Source organism: Geotrypetes seraphini, chromosome 14 (assembly GCF_902459505.1).
Source record: "Geotrypetes seraphini chromosome 14, aGeoSer1.1, whole genome shotgun sequence".
In the NCBI taxonomy this organism is placed as follows: domain Eukaryota; kingdom Metazoa; phylum Chordata; class Amphibia; order Gymnophiona; family Dermophiidae; genus Geotrypetes; species Geotrypetes seraphini.
The window spans coordinates 31091085-31111246 of record NC_047097.1 but is presented as its reverse complement, the minus strand read 5'-3'; the positions used below and the strand labels follow the sequence as shown (position 1 = coordinate 31111246).

General features: G+C 43.8%; 1 protein-coding gene across 4 annotated transcripts in view; it reads right to left on the bottom strand.

Moving 5' to 3' along the window:
* Positions 1-1060: 1060 nt before the first annotated feature.
* The window catches only part of ZNF710 (zinc finger protein 710), a 613623-nt gene continuing 594521 nt past the window's right edge, over positions 1061-20162 (bottom strand). For all 4 annotated transcript variants that reach the window (XM_033919487.1, XM_033919488.1, XM_033919489.1 and 1 more), the window contains 3 exons: positions 12718-12909; positions 9690-9864; positions 1061-1914 (listed from right to left, as the gene is read on the bottom strand). In XM_033919487.1, coding sequence (XP_033775378.1) covers positions 1751-1914; positions 9690-9864; positions 12718-12909 — 531 coding nt within the window. In that variant the 3' untranslated portion in view covers positions 1061-1750. The remainder of the gene's footprint in view (positions 1915-9689; positions 9865-12717; positions 12910-20162) is intronic.

Sequence of the window (20162 nt, the reverse complement as noted above, 5' to 3'; positions counted from 1 at the left end):
CCTGACGTCAGAGGAGGGGCAGGACCACGGCAGAGGGAACATGCTGCGAAGGTCAATGGCAGCCTGCAAGGAACGCTACAACACCAGCGATCCTCTCTGCAGGTTGCGGTAATTAGCTGAAACTAAGACCAGGAGGCTATGGTGGGGGAAGCTAGAGGATGCAGGCCTTCGGTGGGGGGGGGGGGGGAGATTTAAACTATAAAGAGTTTTACCTCATGCAAAATTATCATTTCTTTAATAAGAGATTAACTATTTTTTCTGCGGCCCTCCAAGTAACCTACAAATCCAAAATGTGGCCCTGCAAAGGGTTTGAGTTTGAGACAACTGGTCTATGCTGAAGCCACAGTGGAATGCACCAGATTATAAAAAAAAAAAAAAAAAGGGGGGGGGGAGCAGAAGTCGGCATATTGTTCATCTGCAATTTAGTTCTGAAAAACATTTCCTCTGTTTAAAAAAAGCAAGTGAACTGAAGTGACCACTCTACAGTGTTATGTCACATAGAAAGACCAGCACAGCGCAAGCTGAAAGCAAATCCTGAATTGGGTAGGAACTAACCCATCACTTATTTATAACACAATAAAATCTACTGTCACTGAACTTTGCGCATGTATTTCACATGTGGAATGAAAACTGCAAGTCTTTACTTCTCTGTCAGGATTGCCATTTAGTCCACATGTGCCGAATTGGCTGGGCTGAGTCACAAGAGGCAGAAAAGGGGGCTCAAGAGGTAGAGTACGAGAAATAAGCAAAATGCTGCAGTTTAGACTTCTGGAAACAGGGTCCCCCTCCTTTTCCTCTTCCAGTTACCCATATCTTCAAGTACATGTCTGGAGGGAGAGCAGTGTTGCACTGTCTTCATCTTGTAAACGTGAACAGCCAGATACAATCTCAGGATCAAACAGACTGAAGCTGGAGAAAATCTCTGAAGTCATTTGCTATTTTCTGTTGCTTTTAGCAAACCAGATGACTAATTTAATTTATCAACAAAATATGACAATGCAGCATGCTGTCAAAAAAAAAAAAAAAAAAAAAGGAGTGGATCCTCCACTTCCTACCACACTATCCCCAAAACTTTGATATGATCAGACATTCATATCAGAACTAAAAGTATTTCACATTGCATGGAATGCCATGGAGTGCAAATTTTAACCATCAGCATGAAAAGAATTAAACAGAAAACAAGCTAACAAAGAAACTGTTCCTTGCCTAATCTCTCCCTCTCTCTCTCTCTGCCTAGAAGAAACTGCAAGAGATGAGAGAAGAGGCATTAACAACTCTAGGAAGGCAAAAGGCAAGTTATAGAGCACCTTGAAAGGGCTGAAGATTCCTTTTCTGAACAAAATATCAGTGCACAAATTAGAAAGCACAGACACACGAGCTGGTTGAGGTGAGCGGCAGAAGTTCCAATCAGGGTCCCCCAAGTGACAGCTCTGGAAAATACCCTCAAAGTGGGTCAGGGTTCTTAGGTGCAGCAATCACATCCCATACTACATTTCTCATTTGTAAAGGTCCAACACCGCCTTGCAAAAGTCCCTGTAGCCTTCATTGAGTCATCTCGACAAGTCAACATTCAGAAGAGACTACAGGATTTAGAGCTCCAACCTGCCTATTACAGTCTTAATATTTTACAGCACTGAAGGACAATCATGGGCTTTCTTTGTCTACAAAGTAGAACAGCAGCTTGTTTTGCTGATAGTGTTATGCTTCCCCCTCCCTCCATGTTATGCCCCAATGCTTTCCCTTATAGTTACTATACATTGTAATAGGTCATTTCGTTCATGGTCTGCTCACTCAGTGCATTGGCGCTACTGTTATTCTCCAGCTCCCCATAATTATAAGAGTTCTCTTCACAGTCCATCTCCCGCTGCCCGTGTATGTCACCACGGTCTGTGTCTGGCACATCTATCACTGGATCTGTAAGATATGAGGAAAAACGCTGCGTTATGAAACAATATGTTCTGCAAAGCTTACTTAATCCACCTGATATATAGGAGGTAATTTATAAAGGATTATTCATGCATAAGAGGCCTCTTATAAAAATTGCCTGACCTGTAAGAGACTTCTACAACCCAAGGGCAGGTGAAGTCACCAGATAAACACGTTGGTTGTAAAATATATTTACACCTGCTCCAGAGCTGATATAACGATACTTGGCTACATTTTAGCTACAACTTCTGCAGGTTTTGTATAAAAAGATATTGGCACCTGAGTCTTTACAAAATTACTTCAAAAGAGATGCCTACTTGGGCTCCAAACCTGTGGGCCTGTTCTAAAATTATTCCCATAGTGTGTACAAACTGTTTGACATAACAAACGAAAGCACCACCATTTGGGCCAAATTATATAAACGGTGTCCTACCACTGTCTAACCAGCCAATTGGGACATCATGAGGCAGGTCACCTACACGGTAGGCGTTTTTACGAGCCTAGGGAAACGCGTAGGGCTGCTTAAGCTTGCCAAAGGCTATGCATGGTTTTGCCTGGAAAAACATTAAAAAGGCCTTAGGCGAGCTTAGGTGGCCCTAGGTGTCTCCCTAGGGCTGCGATAGGCACCTGAAATGAATGCCAGCAAAATGCTGGTCTACATTTCAAATAGACATGGCCGCTGAGCAGATCACAGCAAGGGAATCTCTCTGCCGTGACCAATTTAGCAGCCGCAGCAAGGAACCCGTCCCCCTCATGAACTCAGCCGGCAGGCAGGATGCCCAGTCCCTCCTCCTGGAACCAAGTTTATTAAAAGTTTGATATAAGCGTTTTACAATTAAAAAACAGGACGGACAAAGAAACAAAAGGAAAATAGGGAGAATTACAGTTTGAATTAAAGGAGGACATGAAAGGTAAATAACAGAAGGGAGGTAAAGAAGATCAGAATAGGATCAAGGCATCAGTAGAACCGTTTCAGCATTCATATGCGTCTTTAAAAAGGAAGGATTTAAGATTTCCTTTGAATTTATCTAAGTTTTGTTCGGTCCTAATAAAGGGTGGTAAAGAGTTCCAGACAATGGGTGCCGTTGTAGTGAATGAAGAAGCCCACCATGTACTGATGATTTTTAAGTATGGTACGTGAAGGAGATGCTGAGAGGAGGATCTTAGGGCTCTAGGGGGATCATGTGGGATTAGGAAACATAGAAACATGACGGCAGATAAAGGCCAAATGGCCCATCTAATATGCCCATCCACAGTAACCATTATCTCTTTCTCTCTCCCAGAGATCCCACGCACCTATCCCAGGCCCTCTTGAATTCAGGAGCTTATGGGTTCTTTGGTATTTTGGGTTTTGAATGAAAAAATAGCTATTTTATATAGAATTCGATGTGGTATTGGCAGCCAATGTGCACTTTTTAATAAGGGGGTGACGTGATCAAATTTCTTCATATTTTAATTATTTTGATAGCAGAATTTTGTATCACTTGGAGGCGTTGAATGTCTTTTTGGCAGATTCCTTTATATAATGAATTGCAGTAGTTGAGTTTGAATATGATAAGGGAGTGGATTAGTATGTTGAGAGATTGAGGGTCCAGAATGTTTGCTAAAGATCTTATCATTCTAAGTTTGTAAAAACAAATTTTTTACTACTACACTGATTACATTACATTACATTAGTGATTTCTATTCCGCCTTTACCTTGCAGTTCAAGGTGGATTACATAAGAATTGTTATGATATTAAGAAGTACATATTGTTAAGGTAATAAGAAGTTCTTAAGGAATAGTTTGAACATTTTCTAATTTCCTAAGAAGTAGATAGTATTGTAGGAGGAGTTTGGGGCATGTCTGGTTGTGTTATATTGGTTTTATATATTTTTTGAAGAGTAGGGTTTTTGTTTCTTTTTTGAAGAAATGAGATAGCGGGAATACTCCCAACGAGTTTGCAACCTATCCTTGAAAACTGGAGAGATTCCAGAGGACTGGAAGATAGCAAATGTTACACCTATCTTTAAAAAGGGGTCAAGAGGAGACCCGGGAAACTATAGGCCGGTAAGTTTGACATCGGTTCCAGGCAAGATGGTAGAAGCACTGATAAAGGACAGCATCTGTGAGCACATCGAAAAAAATAGGCTGATGAAAGCGAGCCAACATGGCTTCTGCAAGGGAAGATTGTGCCAAACAAACTTACTGCACTTCTTTGAGGGGGTGAACAGCCAGTTGGACAAAGGGGAACCCGTAGACATCATTTACCTTGACTTCCAAAAGGCCTTTGGCAAGGTACCCCATGAGCGGCTACTTAGGAAGCTGTGGAACCACGGGGTGGAAGGGGACGTACACAGATGGGTCAAACACTGGTTGGCAGGCAGGAGACAGAGAGTTGGAGTGAAGGGTCACTACTCGGGCTGGAGGAAGGTCACGAGCGGAGTTCCGTAGGGGTCTGTACTTGGACCGCTGCTGTTCAATGTATTTATTAATGACCTGGAAACGGGGACGAAATGTGAAGTTATAAAATTTGCGGATGACACTAAACTCTGTAGAAGGGTTAGAACTACGGAAGAGTGTGAGGACCTACAAAGGGACCTAAACAAACTGGAGGAGTGGGCGAATAAATGGCAGATGAACTTCAATGTAGGGAAATGCAAGGTCATGCATATAGGGAGAAAGAACCCGATGTTCAGCTACCAAATGGGGGGATTAGTATTAGAGGGAAGTAACCTTGAAAGAGATTTGGGTGTACTGGTGGATACAACAATGAAGTCAACGGCACAATGCGCAGCAGCCGCGAAGAAGGCAAACAGAATGTTGGGTATTATTAAGAATGGTATTACAACCAGAACAAAAGAAGTCATCCTGCCGTTGTATCGGGCAATGGTGCGCCCGCACCTGGAGTACTGTGTTCAGTATTGGTCACCGTGCCTTAAGAAGGATATGGCAATACTTGAGAGGGTCCAGAGGAGAGCGACACGAATGATTAAGGGCATGGAAAACCTTTCATACACTGAAAGATTGGAGAGGCTGGGGCTCTTCTCCCTGGAAAAGCGGAGACTCAGAGGAGACATGATAGAGACCTACAAGATCATGAAGGGCATAGAGAAAGTAGAGAGGGATAGATTCTTCAAATTTTCAAAACATATAAGAACAAGAGGGCATTCGGAAAAATTGGAAGGGGATAGATTCAAAACAAATGCTAGGAAGTTTATCTTTACTCAGCGTGTGGTGGACACCTGGAATGCGCTTCCAGAGGACGTAATAGGACAGAGTACGGTACTGGAGTTCAAGAAAGGATTGGACAATTTCCTGCTGAAGAAAGGGATAGAGGGGTATAGATACGGGGCTACTGCGCAGGTCCTGGACCTGTTGGGCCGCCGCGTGAGCGGACTGCTGGGCACGATGGACCTCGGGTCTGACTCAGTGGAGGCATTGCTTATGTTCTTATGAAGGTTTTGTAGTCTGTGGTCGAAATCAGCAGATTGGTGAGTTGTCTGTCCAGTTTCACTGCTCTGATGGCTAGTAGGTTGTCATACAGTTTTCTTCGTTTGACGTTTTTGGTTGGTGGGTGTGTGAATATTGTGTGGGTTCTCCTGTGTCTGGTTGAGGTAGATTGAATTAGTCGATTGTTCCAGTAGGTTGGGCTGTCTCCATTTATAGCTTTAAATAGTAGGCAGTGGAATTTGAAGTGTACTCTTGCTTGTATTGGGAACCAGTGTGAGTCGTGGTATGCCTCTGTGATGTGGTCGTATTTTTTTCAGTGAATAGATGAGTCTTAGGGCTGTGTTTTGTATGGTTTGTAGTTGTTTTATCGTGGTTGCAGGGCAGGGGAGATATAATAAGTTGCAGTAGTCTATTAGGCCTAGGATTAGTGACTGAACCACGAGTTGGAATTGTTTTCTGTCAAATAATTTTCAAACTTGTCTTAGGTTTCTCATAGTTGCAAATGATGTTTTTATTATTTTGTTGATTTGTGGTTGCATAGTACAGCCTCTGTCTATCAGCACTCCGAGGAGTTTTAGCTTGGGTTGAATGGGGTATGAGATAGAGTTAATTACTAGGTTAGTCAAGGTTGGAGTTTTGCTGTTTTCTAGGAGGATGAAGTTTGTTTTGTCAGGGTTAAACTTTAGTTTGTGTTCTTTCATCCATGTTGCTACTGCTTCGAGTGTTATTTGTATTGTGCCTACCATGGAGGGAGCTGGTTGGTCGAAGGGGTGGAGTATGGTGATGTCATCTGCATAACTATAGGAGGTAATGCCTAGTTTGTCTAGGTAGGAGCTTAGGGAGGCAATGTATAGGTTGAAGAGTGTGGGAGACAGAGGTGATCCTTGGGGTAGTCCACATGGGTTGGACTATGGTTCTGATTTTTCTTTGTTTGTTTTGACTCTATAAGTTCTGGATTGTAGGAATCCTTTAAACCATGTTAGTACCTTGCCTGTAATTCCTATTGACTCTAGTGTTTGCAAAAGGATGTCATGGTCTACTAGATCAAAGGCTGCAGAGAGGTCTAGTTGTATAATCAGCATTTTCTTGCCTGTGCTGAGGTGTTGTCTCACGATGTCCATGAGTGTTCCTAGTAGTCTCAGTGCTGTAGTTGGTTCTGAAGCCAGACTATGTAGGGTGGAGTAAGTTGTGGTTTTCTAGGTATAAGTTTAGGGCTTTAGCTACGAGGCCTTCCATTAGCTTGACGCAGAGTGGGATTGAGGCTGATCTGTGGACAGTAGGACAATTTACTATCTACTATCTATTATTACTCCAAGTATTTTGGTTGTACTAACGGAATTAATTGGTAAATTGTTAATGGTGATGAGAGATGTAAGCTGTATATTTCAAGTTTAATTAATTTTAATACACCGACCATCGATGTGCACCTTGCCGGTTTACAATGCTAAAAATGAAAGGTTAAAATAAATTTTTGTAGAGGGGGGAATTTGAACATTAAATAGACAAATTACAAATACGAACATGAGCTTGAGGGTAAAGGGGGAGAGGAAGTTAATAATTACATAATTAAAAACAAATTAATTAAAGGGAAGAGAAGGGGGAGGATAAAACACCAAGAATGGGGATCGTTTCTTAAAAGCGGTTCGTGTTTATTTTGCTAGCTGTTGGAAAGGAAATATTTAGATACTATGGTATGCGTCTAGGAATAAGAACGTTTTTAGTTTAGTCTTAAATTTGTTGAGTGAATTTTCAAGGCAGAGTTGAGGTGGCATGGCGTTCCATAAAGTTGGAGCTACAACAGAAAAATTAGTTTTTCTAGTGTAGTAGAATTCTTTGATGGAAGGTATGGTCAGTAAATTCTGATCAGCCGATCTAAGGGTCCGGGAAGGCAAAAGGGGATGATGAGTTTATCAAGAAAAGATGGGAGATGCAAAAGTTTGATTTTAAAGACCAGAATTAAAGGTTCTTAAGACGATCATTAAGGAGGTGATGGTCGACAGTGTCGAAGGCAGCTGACAAATCTAGAGAGATACGAAGGACGGATTTTCGGTGATCATAGAAGTAGTGTATAGTAGAGGGAGACCAAGTAGGGATAATTCTGTGGAGTAGTTGGAGCGGAAGCCGGTTTAGTATAGGTAAAGCGCGTTGGTTTTGTCGAGGAATTCTGTGAGCTGGCTCAGTACTACTTTTCCCGTAAGTTTAGAGATGAGAGGAAGGTTGGCAATAGGATGAAAGTTTCCTGGCTGTATTTCATCTAGATTTTGATTTTTTAGTTTTGGGAAGACTAAAGCAGATTTCCAAGCTTTTGGAACAAAATTAGAGGTAAGACTTTTTGTTATCATTTCCAAAATGAATGGGCCGAAAATAGGAAAGAATTTTTTTATAATTGAAGGAGGAATGCTTTCAGTTGGGTTATTAGTAGCATTTATCGATTGGAAGACTTTGAGGAGGTCTGGTAAGGAAGGAGGTTTAAGATTAGAAAGCGTGATGAAGGGTAAGATTTGTCTGGTCTGAGGAATCCAGAGACTGTAAGGGTATGGATTGTCCTAGGTTCGATCTGATATCCTTTATTTTCTAGTTGAAGAAGTTAGCGAGTTCTGAAGCTGATGGTTGTACAAGTAAAAGGGGGAGGTTTCTTGTTTGAGTATGGGGATAGGGATCGTACTATACTGAAGAGTGCGGAAGAATTGCGGGCTGTGGTTATGTATTTTAAATAGTAGTCTTTTTTGGCTTGTTGTATTGAGGTTTTGTATTGAGTAGCAATTTCTTTATATTGACAAAGGACCGAGATTGCCGCCATTTATGTTCGGTGGAGCGGAGTTATTGGCGGGGAAGGATAAGAATTTAATTGTACCATGGCTTCTTTTTAGGTTGTAATTGGGATGTTTTTTTCCTGGGAGGGAGCAAGAAGGTCCATAAGAGATTGTGTTAAGACTTTCCAGAGTTCAGATTGTTCTTCCATTGTAAGATTAGTGAAATCTTGTAGGTTCAGGTTAAATGAATTTTGTATAGCGGAAACTGTAATTTTATTGATGTCTCTGGAAGTTTAGGTACTCTGTGAGATGGTGGATGGGGGAGTAGGAAGGTTTAGCTGGAGATTGATTAGAACATGGTCCGACCAAGGGAGAGAGTAGGTTTGAAGATTTTGAAAGATATGGCTGATAGCTGTTGGGCCAAGTATCATATCAACAGTGTGTCCTGCAGAATGAGTAGGAGATGAGGGCAGTGGAGTCAGGGAGATATCTGAGGTTAGGGTTAAGAGTTCTGATGTATTTGGGTGATTTCAAGGAAACAGAAGACAATTGGTTTTGGAAATTTACTCCCGACAGTCCACAGCAGGAGTGCCCAATTCCTCCTATGCACGAATGGGGAGAAGGATCTTGGGGTGATTGTGTTCGAAGATCTAAAGGCGATAAAACAGTGCGACAAGGCAATGGCTGTTGCCAGAAGGATGCTGGGCTGTATAAAGAGAGACATAACCAGTAGAAGAATGAAGGTGTTGATGCCCTGGTACAGGTCATTAGTGAGGCCCCACTTGGAGTATTGTGTTCAGTTTTAGACCGTATCTGGCACAGGACACTGAAAAGGCTTGAAGCTGTCCAGAGGAGGGCGACGAAAATGATAGGAGGTTTGCGACAAAAGACTTATGAGGAGAGACTGGAAGCCCTGAATATGTATACCTTAGAGGAAAGGAGGGACAGGGGAGATATGGATTCAGATGTTCAAATACTTGAAAGGTATCAACGTAGAACAAAATCTTTTCCAGAAAAAGGAAAATGGTAAAACCAGAGGGCATAATTTGAGGCTGAGGGGTGGGAGACTCAAGAGCAATGTAAGGAAATTCTTCTTTACGGAGAGGGTGGTGGATGCCTGGAATACGCTCTCGAGAGAGGTGGTGGAGAGGAAATGGTGACGAAGTTCAAAAAAGCATGGGATGAACACAGAGGATCTAGAATTAGAAAATAATAATAAATATTGAAGAATTAAGGCCAGTACTGGGCAGACTTGCACAGTCTGTGTCTGTATATGGCCATTCAGTTGAGGATGGGCTTGGTAGGGCTTCAATGGCTGTAATGGTATGGGCTGGAGAGAGCTTTGACGGATACTTCAGTAGTTGGAACTTAAGCATAGTACTGGGCAGAGCTTTGGATTCTTGCCCAGAAATAGCTAAGAAGAAGAAAAAAAATTTTTTAATTGAATCAGGTTGAGCAGACTGGATGGACCATTCGGGTCTTTATCTGCCATCATCTACTATGTTACTAAAGTAATCCTAGATTAGCGTATCCACTTTTAATTGCCAAATAACACTAGGCCAGGCCTTGCTACACACCTTGGCTGTCCAGGCTGATGTCCATGACCCCATGCTTAACCTTCATGTGTCGGCTCAGGTTGCCCTTCAGGTTGAACTTGCTGGAGCAGTACGGGCATTTGAAGGGTTTGCTCCCTGCATGGAGATGCATGTGTCCCAGGAGATTGTACATGCGGTTAAAAGACTTTCCACAAACCTAAAAAGAAAATTGATTAGAAGGTACATTATCCATAACCATCTGCATCTTCATTTCACTTCACTTACTTCTGTTTATTAAAACACATATATTACTTGTCAGAAACCCAATGGGCCCCATATTCAGACTGCGGGAGTTAGCCGGGCTGACTCGCAGTCTACACTGAGCCTGGAAATTCAATGCTAAGCCGTTTCAAGTAACTGGCACTGAATATTCAATCTATTTTTGGCTGCTAAAAATTTAAGATGGCCATGTCGATATTCTGTGCTGGCCAGCAGCTTTTATAGCAGCCAAAGACAGACCATTTATGTAAGCGGCCCCATTTGGCCACTTGATTTAGCTGGCCAGCGATCTGAATTTCACGACACAACCGGCAATCCATTAGCTGCTAACCTCTAATATTCAGTGAACATCGCATACTGAATACTAGCTTGGGTGGCTAAGCACTATTGAGCTAGCCAGGAGCTGTTCCTGGTCAGCAAAATAACTTTGAATATTGGTCGGAATAGTTTTAGAAGAAAAATCAGTTTCAGAACACAACAAATGAAACGACAGTAAGAAATATAAACATTAACATCAAACCGAGAAGTCTAAAACCAGTGGAGGGGGTGGACCGCCCAAGGTCTCTGCCCCCTACCCCCCCAACATACCTCTTTAAATGATCACCAGTGCAAGCAGATCTTCCACTTGTTGCTCGCACCTTATCATGAGACCAGGACGTGACATCATAAGATAGCCAACACCAGCACGAGCAGCGCCTGGAAGATGCTGCTCACGCTGGTGAACATTTCAAGAGGTATGCAGGAACGCCCAAGTGGTGGAGGGAAGGGTGCATGGTGCTGCGATGCTAGATGCCACCACCCCAGGCACCAATCTCCCTCGCTACGCCACTGCCTAACACCATCTACAAAATTATCCACTCTTATCTTAACTCCTTGGTCTTTGAACAAACCCAAACCCAAGGAGTCACAATTAGATGAAGTTCTGCTTTATGCAGCTCCTGAAAAAGCTGAATCCAGATTAAGGGGGCAAAGAAGGAACTCTTCCATTTTGCATTTCCCTCTTATCTTCCCAGTGGAAGGCAGAAGGTTCCCATACAGGGGAAGGCTCATTTATTGAAAGCTGACTTCATCTCACTCTTGTACTGTATGACTTTCTGGAGCGTATGAATGTCCTTTTTAAAGCTGCAGAGCAAATATCTACCACCACCCATGTTAGTTCTCCATCTGTGCCAGTGCTGAGGATTTGCTCTTTTGCATTCAGGGGAATTCCTTGGAAAGTTCAGATTGCAGCAATGTTGGAATATCCAAGATCTGTTAAACAAATACCAACCAAAAAAAGAAATCCCGGGCCCGATATTCAAAAGGAGATTTATGCCCATAAATTGGTCTCTGAGGACAAGATGCACAGACCTCCGGCAACCTGGTGGGAGACACTGGGTAGGGAGCAAATTACATTTGGCGAGCTATGCTCAGCACAAATAGCATGCAAATTGTATGCATGCTATTTGTGCTGAGTACCTTGGTGAAAGGGGGAGAAACTGTGTCCAGTGCCTGCATACAACAGCTGAACTGCACTGGACAGCACAGTGCTGGGATGTTGTGCATATTTTATGTGCATGTGTATCCCATATCTATAGTCAGGACAGGGTTGTTAGGCATGGGACATGCATGCACATAAAACATGCACAAACAGCTCCTATTCAAAATACTGACAGCTCCAGAGCTGCCAGAAAATGTTGACTACTGAAATGTGGGCTTTCTTTGCTGTGCATTATACGGAGTGCTCATTTTATTTATAATGAGCTTCCTGTAGTGCATTTGCATAGGATTCTCAATGGCTGCTACTGGGAACCCTTTTTGTGCATCAGAGGCTGAGCTAACTTGCAAATAAGACTGGATACAACCAGTCTTACTTGCACAGAAAGCTCTTGAGCATCGGGGCCTGAGTACCCATATTAACATGCAAATGTCCCAATATTCAAAATGATTCTAACATCTAAGAGAATCTCCCGGCCATTTAAATCAACTGTCTAGGGTTAACTGGGCATTTACAGTGGCACTTAACTGGATAGTGCTGCTAAAAATGACCAGTTAGTGCCCAAACTGAAATGGCTGGGGGCATTCCAGAGGTGGAATCAGCACCTAACTGGTTAACTTCATAAACAGGACTGCATAAAAGGCTGTCCTGTCTTAATGTGGTTCTTTATAGCTGCTTAAGTGTGATAGATCACAATTAGGCAGCTATATTTTTGTGGTGTAGCAAGGGTGGGAGGTGCCCAGGGCACTGGCACCCTCACTCTCTTCTCTGTCCCCTGTCCTTCCCTGCCCCCTCCTTACTGCATCCCTTCTTCCCTACTGAATCCCTTCCCCCCTAACTCTTTAATTTCCCCAGTGTGAGCAGCATCTCCAACTTGCTAACAGCGTTGACCTCGGCTGTCCCTCTGACATCACTTCCTGGTCCCATGCCGGTGAAGAACTAGAAGTATGGGGGGAAGGGAAGGTGCATGCATGGCAGGGGAATAGAGAGGAGGAGTGGTGCTGGCGCCCCCACCAAGACTGTGCCCGTAACGGTCTGCCCCACCTTACTATGCCACTGACGCCGTAAAACCAAAAATTCAATGCCGGAGCCTGGGCATGCCCTGTGACAGCAAAATTCTGATTTCTACTAGCTGAATATTTAGCTGAAAAATTAAGCTCCTATGTTTGGCTAAAAATAGGGCACACACATTTAGGAGCCCAGCGCTTTTTTTTTCCTTTAATATTGGGTTCCTTATTTATAACCCTTGATCCCTTGCATACAGATAACAATAAATATGCTGGAATAGAAAGAGAAAATGTGAGAGTAAGACACCTTGCATTTGAATGGTTTGACAGGCGAGTGAACAATCATATGAGTCTTGAGCGTCTGCTTCTGTACAAATGTCTTGAAGCACATGTGGCACTGGAAGGGACGGACGCTGGCGTGAATCAGCATATGACGCTTCATGTTGGCATGCAGGGTGAACTCCCGCCCACACACCTCACACTTGAACTCTTTCACTCCCTGCAAAGGGGCAAACAGAGGTATTTCAGATGGAGACACACATCCCAATTCATTTCTCTGCATAATATCTGACATCTGCTTTGGTTACAGGTTAGAGAGAAGGCCCTCTTTTCAGGCTATAGTTGGGAGTCAAGTCATTTGTCTTTATAGTCTGAAGGAAGAAATATAATTTTAGTTTAAAACAGTGTTTTCCCAACAGCAAATTTCTCAATATTTATATATAAGAAAGCCACTAGGACTATTAAACCAAGTAATTAATTGGTGTGTAGACATTCATTTTGGGTTATTTCTTCATCTGTCCAACTTCTAAATCTTTGCTGTCTCCCTTCCTCCAAAAAGCACAGTTACTTACAGTAACAGTTGTTATCCAAGGACAGCAGGCAGATACTATCAATATATGGGTGACATCATCCATGGAGCCCCGTAGCGGACAGCCTCGCAAGCAGATTTGCTCGTAGAACTTCAAAAGTTTGCGAGTGCCTTCCCACCCGAGTCAGGGTGCGCATCTCCTCAGTTCAGATAGCTAGCTAAGAAGCCAACTAGGGGAGGTGGGTGGGTTGTGAGAATAGCTGCCTGCTGTCCCTGGATAACAACTGTTACGGTAAGTAACTGTGCTTTATCCCAAGACAAGCAGGCAGCATATTCTCAACATGTGGATGACCTCAAAGCTAAGCATAATGGGATGGAGGGAGAGTTGGCAAGTTAAGAAAAGAGATTTTGTAAAACAGATTGGCCAAAATGGCCATCCCATCTGGAAAAAGTATCCAGACAATAATGAGAGGTGAAAATATGAACCGAGGACCAAGTAGCAGCCTTGCAGATTTCCTCAATAGGAGTTGATCTGAGGAAAGCTACAGACGCCGCCATCACTCTAACTTTATGCCCCGTGACTCAACCCTGCAGAGGGAGACCAGCCTGAGCATAACAGAAAGAGATCCAAGCAGCCATCCAGTTGGAGATGGTTCACTTTGAAACAGGATGCCCCAACTTATTTGGATTGAAGGAGATGAAAAGTTGAGGAGCAGTTCTGTGAGGTTGAATGCATTGCAAACAGAAAGCCAAAGCACGTTTACAGTCCAGAGTATGAAGCGTTATTTCTTCAGGATGAGAATGAGGCTTTGGAAAAAACACTGGAAGAACGATAGATTGGTTGAAATGAAATACTGAAACCACTTTAGGTAAGAATTTTGGATGAGTACGGAGGACCACCTTGTTATGATGGAATACTGTAAAAGGTGGATCTGCCACTAAAGCTTGTAGCTCACTGACACGTCTAGCAGAGGTGAGCGCAATGAGAAAAAACACTTTCCAAGTGAGATATTTCAAATGAGCTGAATCAATTAGTTCGAATGGAGACTTCATCAATTGAGTAAGATCCAGATTGAGATCCCAAACCACTGGAGGTGTCCTGAAAGGTGGTTTGATATTGAAAAGTTCTTTCATAAATCTGGAAACCACAGGATGAGCCGGGAGGGGTTTCCCTTCAATAGGCTGATGAAAAGCAGCAATGGCACTTAGGTGGACTCTAATAGATGTGGATTTGAGACGAGAGTGAGATAAGTGCAGCAGGTAATCCAAAACGGAAGACAAGGAGGTAGATTGCGGCTCCTTGTGATGAGTAGCACACCAAGTAGAAAATCTAGTCCATTTTTGGGTGTAACACTGCCTAGTGGATGGCTTTCTGGAAGCCTCTAGAATGTCCTGTACAGATTGAGAGTACTGTAGAGTAGCAGTTAGGTTGAAAGGTACCAAGCTGTTAAGTATAGAGACTGCAGGTTGGGATGGAGCAGAGATCCTTGACTCTGTGTAAGCAGAGAGGGAAATACTGGTAGAAGTAGAGGCTCCCTGGTGCTGAGTTGAAGTAGAAGGAAGTACCACCGAGGAGCTATCAGAATCATGGTGGCATGTTCCTTCTTGAGTTTGACAAGAGTCTTGAGAATCAGAGGGAATGGAGGGAACGCATAGAAAAACTGATTCACCCATTCCAGAAGGAAAGCATATGCCTCGAGGCAGTGAAGAAAGTATATCCTGGAGCAGAACTGAGGCAGCTTGTTGTTGTGGGGAGACGCAAAGAGGTCTATCTGAGAAGTTCTCCATTGAGCAAAAATGTGATGTAGAGGTGAGGAATTGAGTGTCCATTTGGGAGGTTGTAGAAGACGACTCAATTTGTCCGCCAGACAGTTTTGCTGCCCTTGAATGTACACAGCTCTGAGGAAGGTGTTGTGAAGGATTGCCCAATTCCAAAGCTTCAGAGTTTCTTGACAAAAAGGGAGAGATCCCATTCCTCTCTGCTTGTTGACTTGGTTGTTTGTTCGAATGAGGACTACCAGGTCGTGAAGAAGATGCTGAAAAGCTTTGAGAGCATTTAAGATCGCTCTGAGTTCCAACAGATTGATGTGACAATGACTGTCCGTGCTGGACCAATGGCCTTGAATAGGAGACCATTGAGATGAGCCCCCCAAGCGTAGGTTGAAGAATCTGTCGTGAGGATCTTCTGATGAGGGGGCATGTGGAATAGCAAACTTCTGGAAAGATTGGAAGAGAGCATCCACCAGTGGAGAGAATGTCTCTACGAAGAAGTTACTTTAATGTGTTGAGAGAGTGGACCGCAAGCTTGCTGCCATTGAGATGCCAGGGTCCACTGAGGATTTTGGAGGTGAAGTCTGGCAAAAGGAGTCACGTGAACTGTAGAAGCCATGTGACCGTGAAGAACCATCATTTGTCTTGCCGAGATTGACGTGAGGGAAGACATTTGTTGGCAAAGGTGTATGAGTGTCCTGGCATGATTGAGGCAGGAATGCTCTGAGTTGAACAGTGTCCAGAATGGCTCCAATAAACTGTAGAGTTTGGGACGGATGTAGCTGAGACTTTGAAAAATTGATTTCGAACCCCAGACTTTCGAGAAACATAATAGTACGTTGGGTCGCTAAAATAACCTCCTGTTGAGATGACGCTTTGATGAGCCAGTCGTCTAGGTATGGAAAGACTTGAAGGCCCTGTGTCCGCAGGGCTGCAGCTACCACTACCAGGCACTTCATGAAGACCCTGGGGGATGAGGTGAGTCCGAAAGGAAGAACTCGGTATTGAAGATGGAGATTACCCACCTGAAATCTCAGGAATCTGCGAGAGGCTGGATGAATTGGGATATGAGTATAAGCCTCTTTGAGATCCAGAGAGCATAACCAATCCCCTTGATCCATCAAGGGACACAGTGTTGGAAGAGACAGCATCCAAAACTTTTCTTTGACAAGAAACTTGTTGAGGGCTCTGAGGTACAGAATAGGTCGCAAATCCCCTGTCTTCTTTGGGACTAGAAAATAACAGGAATAAAAGCCCGTGTTTCATTGGTTCAAGGGAACCTCCTCGACAGCTCGAAGGCGAAGAAGAACCTGAGCCTCCTGAAGAAGAAGGGAAAGCTGCGACATGCTGAAAGGAAACTCTCTTAGAGGGAGATCTGGTGGTACTTGAAGGAAATGAAGTGAGTAACCCTCCTGAATGATGGTGAGAACCCAGAGGTCTGAGGTAATCTGCTCCTACTGTTGGTAAAAGTGACGGAGCTGACCTCCGATGGGTAGGAGAGAAGTCTGATGGATGCAGGTGGACGTTATGTTCAGAGTTAGATTGTCAAAAAGATGATGCCAGTTTAGCTGCAGCAGGAGTCTGAGGTTTTTGTTGACGCTGATGCTGCTGTTGTCTTCTAGGTGGAGGCCTGGAAAAAGCCGGAGTAGACTTTTGAGGGTAACGACATGGAGGCGGTTTGTAAGGCTTAGAAGCTGGGGTTTTAGCCTTAGGCCAAACTAAAGAGGCAAATGACCGCTCATGTTCAGACAAACACTTGGTAGCAACCTCAATGGAATCGTCAAAAAGCTCATTACCCTGGCAAGGTAAATTAGCTAGATGGTCCTGTAAGTTGGGATCCATGTCCACAATGCGTAGCCAAGCCAAACGTCGCATTGCCACAGCAAAGGACATCTCAACAGCATCATAAGTGGCTTGGAGCATGAAAAGACGTATTTGAGAAAGGGTCTGCTGAAGTTGTTGAAACTCAGGCAGGCGGTGCACAGCCAAGTCAGGTAAAAAGTAGGGTATGGTTTTAATGCAATACTTCAAGTAAGAAGTAAAGATGAAGTTGCAATTCAGGATTCTATTTGCCATCATGGAATTTTGATAAAGACGGCGTCCAAATTTATCCATGGTGCAACCCTCCCTGCCTGGAGGTACTGCAGCATATACCTTGGTGGGATTAGATTTTTTAAGAGATAATTCCATCACCAAAGATTGGTGAGACAATTGTGGTTACTCAAATCCCTTACAAGGAACCGTATGGTAACGAGATTCCATTTTAGATGGTATAGCCGGGATTGAATAAGGAGTCTCAAGATTCCTGAAAAATGTTTGTTTCAACACAGGATTCATGGGAAGTCTCATGCTGTCCTTTAGCGGATGAAGTAACTCCATTTCGGCCAAATATTCAGGAGTATCCTTACATTCAGACTGAAGATCAATCTGAAGAGCCTTACTCGTATCAAAGATGAATCTTGAAAAAGATGTTGATTTTGAAGCCGAAAACTCTTCAGGAGATGAAGTGAAGTGAGACCTAGGCGCCGCCGAGTAAGATGGATAATCTTTTCTGGAGTATTGAGAAGGCATGTCTGTATCCAACGTAAGAGTGACAGAAGAAGCTCTGCTGTGTGATATAGGTGGAGTCAGAGAGTGCTTATGTTTCAGAAGCCTCGATGAAGAAGTCCCAGGAGTATGAGGAATTGAGAGCCTCGACTCAAGCCTCGTATAGAGAGGCGAAGGAGGATCCCTCAGAGATGGTCTCGATAGAAGAGTCTGGGCCCTGGATGTGCCTCGAGGTGGAGAAGTACGAGGAGTTGAAGGCTTCGGGGTTTGAGACCTATGCCTGGGCTTAGAAGGGGTCTCGATGGGCCTTGACAATTGAGGCATAGGAGACTCTGTACTTTTCCAAAGAGACTCCTTAGTCTTCTTTGAAACAAGGTGCTTCAAGGACGAGGAGTGCTTCGAGTGAGTCCACCACTTCTCAAACAGGATGAGTAACTGGAGACTCAGATCTGGAAGGACGAGGCGAGGAATCACTGGAGGACCATGGTCGAGACCGACGAGGTTTGTCTCGAGATGCCTGGATAGAATGCTCAGGCTGGCTCTCAGTAAGCAGAGACGAGGCAGGAGCAAGCTGGGCCAAGACCGAGGTAATGTGTGGTCAATATGGCTTTCAGCATGTCCTCGAAGACAGGCACCAAGACCAATGGATCTGGTCTAGTAGGTGCAGCAGTGCACTCCATTGAGGGCGATCTCGAAGATGAGTATTCCCTATGTTTGGAGGCACGCTTAGAAGGAGGTCTCATAGAGGCCGGCATGACTGCACTCATTGCCTGAGACTCAGCTTGGGGCTTCTTAGGTAGCATACCTGTGGATGGAAGAGGAGACTTGCCTGAGGACGGAACCTTAAGAGGCACAGCAGACAAAGCCTTCGAGGTCGAGGGTGACTTGATCAAGGTCAAGGTCTTGAAAGACAAGGCCTCCACTGGGATCGAGGCCGAGGTCAAGGCCTTCTCCGCAGACTGCTCCATAGGGCCATAAAGCTCAAGAATTTTGGCATGACGTCTGCGAAGAGCTCTTTTCTGAAGGGTAGCACAGCGTGGGGACTCAGGACAATGTTCGGATCCTAAGCACTTTATGCACCAATGGTGGGGGTCGGTCAGGGAAACAGCCCGGCCACACTAGCTACACCTTTTAAAATCAGTAAGAGGCCGGGACATAGAAGAAAAAAACACAGCCGCAGCTGAATGAGGGCCGGTGGCAGGGCCTAAGTCCATGTACCGCCAGATGAAGATCGCTGGAGAAAAAGAAATAAAGTTGTTTTTTTTTTTAAAGACGCGCCGCACAGCAACTTGTAACATAAAAGAAAAGAAAAGAAAAAAGAAAAGTCGTGGTGCGAGAAGGCAACTTGAAAATGGCAGAGCTGAGAAACAGGGCTTCTTGGCTCCGTGGAAAACTAAGAACTGAGGAGACACTAAGGAAACGTGCGCCCTGACTCGGGTGGAAAGGCACTCGAGCATGTGCGGTGCAGCACTCACGAACTTTTGAAGTTCTACAATCAAGTCTGCATGCGAGGCTGTCCACTACGGGGCTCCGTTGAGAATATGCTGCCTGCTTGTCCTGGGATAAACATATTAAAAACCACTGGTGAAAGTTTTTATAAGTCTGAAAGAGCAAGTTCTCAAAACCAAACTGTTGTTGGGAAATGTCACCACTAGGTGGGGCTCATATGACTTCTCTCTTGAAGAATATGACAACAAACAGCTACTTTGCTGCTTCTCCCCACAAGTACAACTGGTTTGGATTTTCCTTAACTTTAACAAGCTTCATATTTGGGACACATGGGACAAATAATGGTCAAATCTGGGAAACAAAATTCAGTCTTACAGCACAAAAAATTGTGGAAGTGATGCATCTCATGGCATCTAAGGAAATGCTGCTCAGCCCTCTCCTGGAGGCACACTTGGACAGTCAGGGTTTCAGGATTACAATGAATATTTATGAGATAGATTTATACACAGTGGTCTCCAATATACAGGCAGTCCCCAAGTTACAGATGCCTTCCTTAAGTACAACTCATATTTAAGAATGCGGTTGCGGCTTCATTTGATTTCACTGAGCAGCATTTCCAATGGCAGAGACTCCTATAGCAGATTCAGGAACGACGTATGGCTACATTAAAAACACTGTGGTTATACATACTGTGCCCTTAGAGGGAACTCTGGGGGACAGTTGGCCCTTTTGTCAGCTGGGAGTAGACAAGAGGTAAGCAGCAAGAATCTGAAAATCTACAAGTGCTGAGTTGCATACAAATCTGGCTTAAGAACAGGATATCCGCAATACAGATACACATATAATGGAGGTGGTGCAGCAGTCTGGGACAAATCAAGCTAGTCTGATTTTCAGGATATCCACACTGAATACGCACATATGAGATAAATCTGCATGTACTGCTTCCATTTGTATGCAAATCTACCTCATGCATATTCATGGTAGATATCCTGAAAACCAGACTGAGAACCCCTGGAATAGGAGAATACAGAAGCACAATCACCAAGAAACAAAAGTCTCCCACTGGACATTAAGAGGGTTAAAGAACCCATATGCCACCTTCCTAAATATATTAACTGCACCTTCAAAAATATATAATAGGGGTTCTTAACCTAGGCCCAGATGCACTAAAGAGGGGT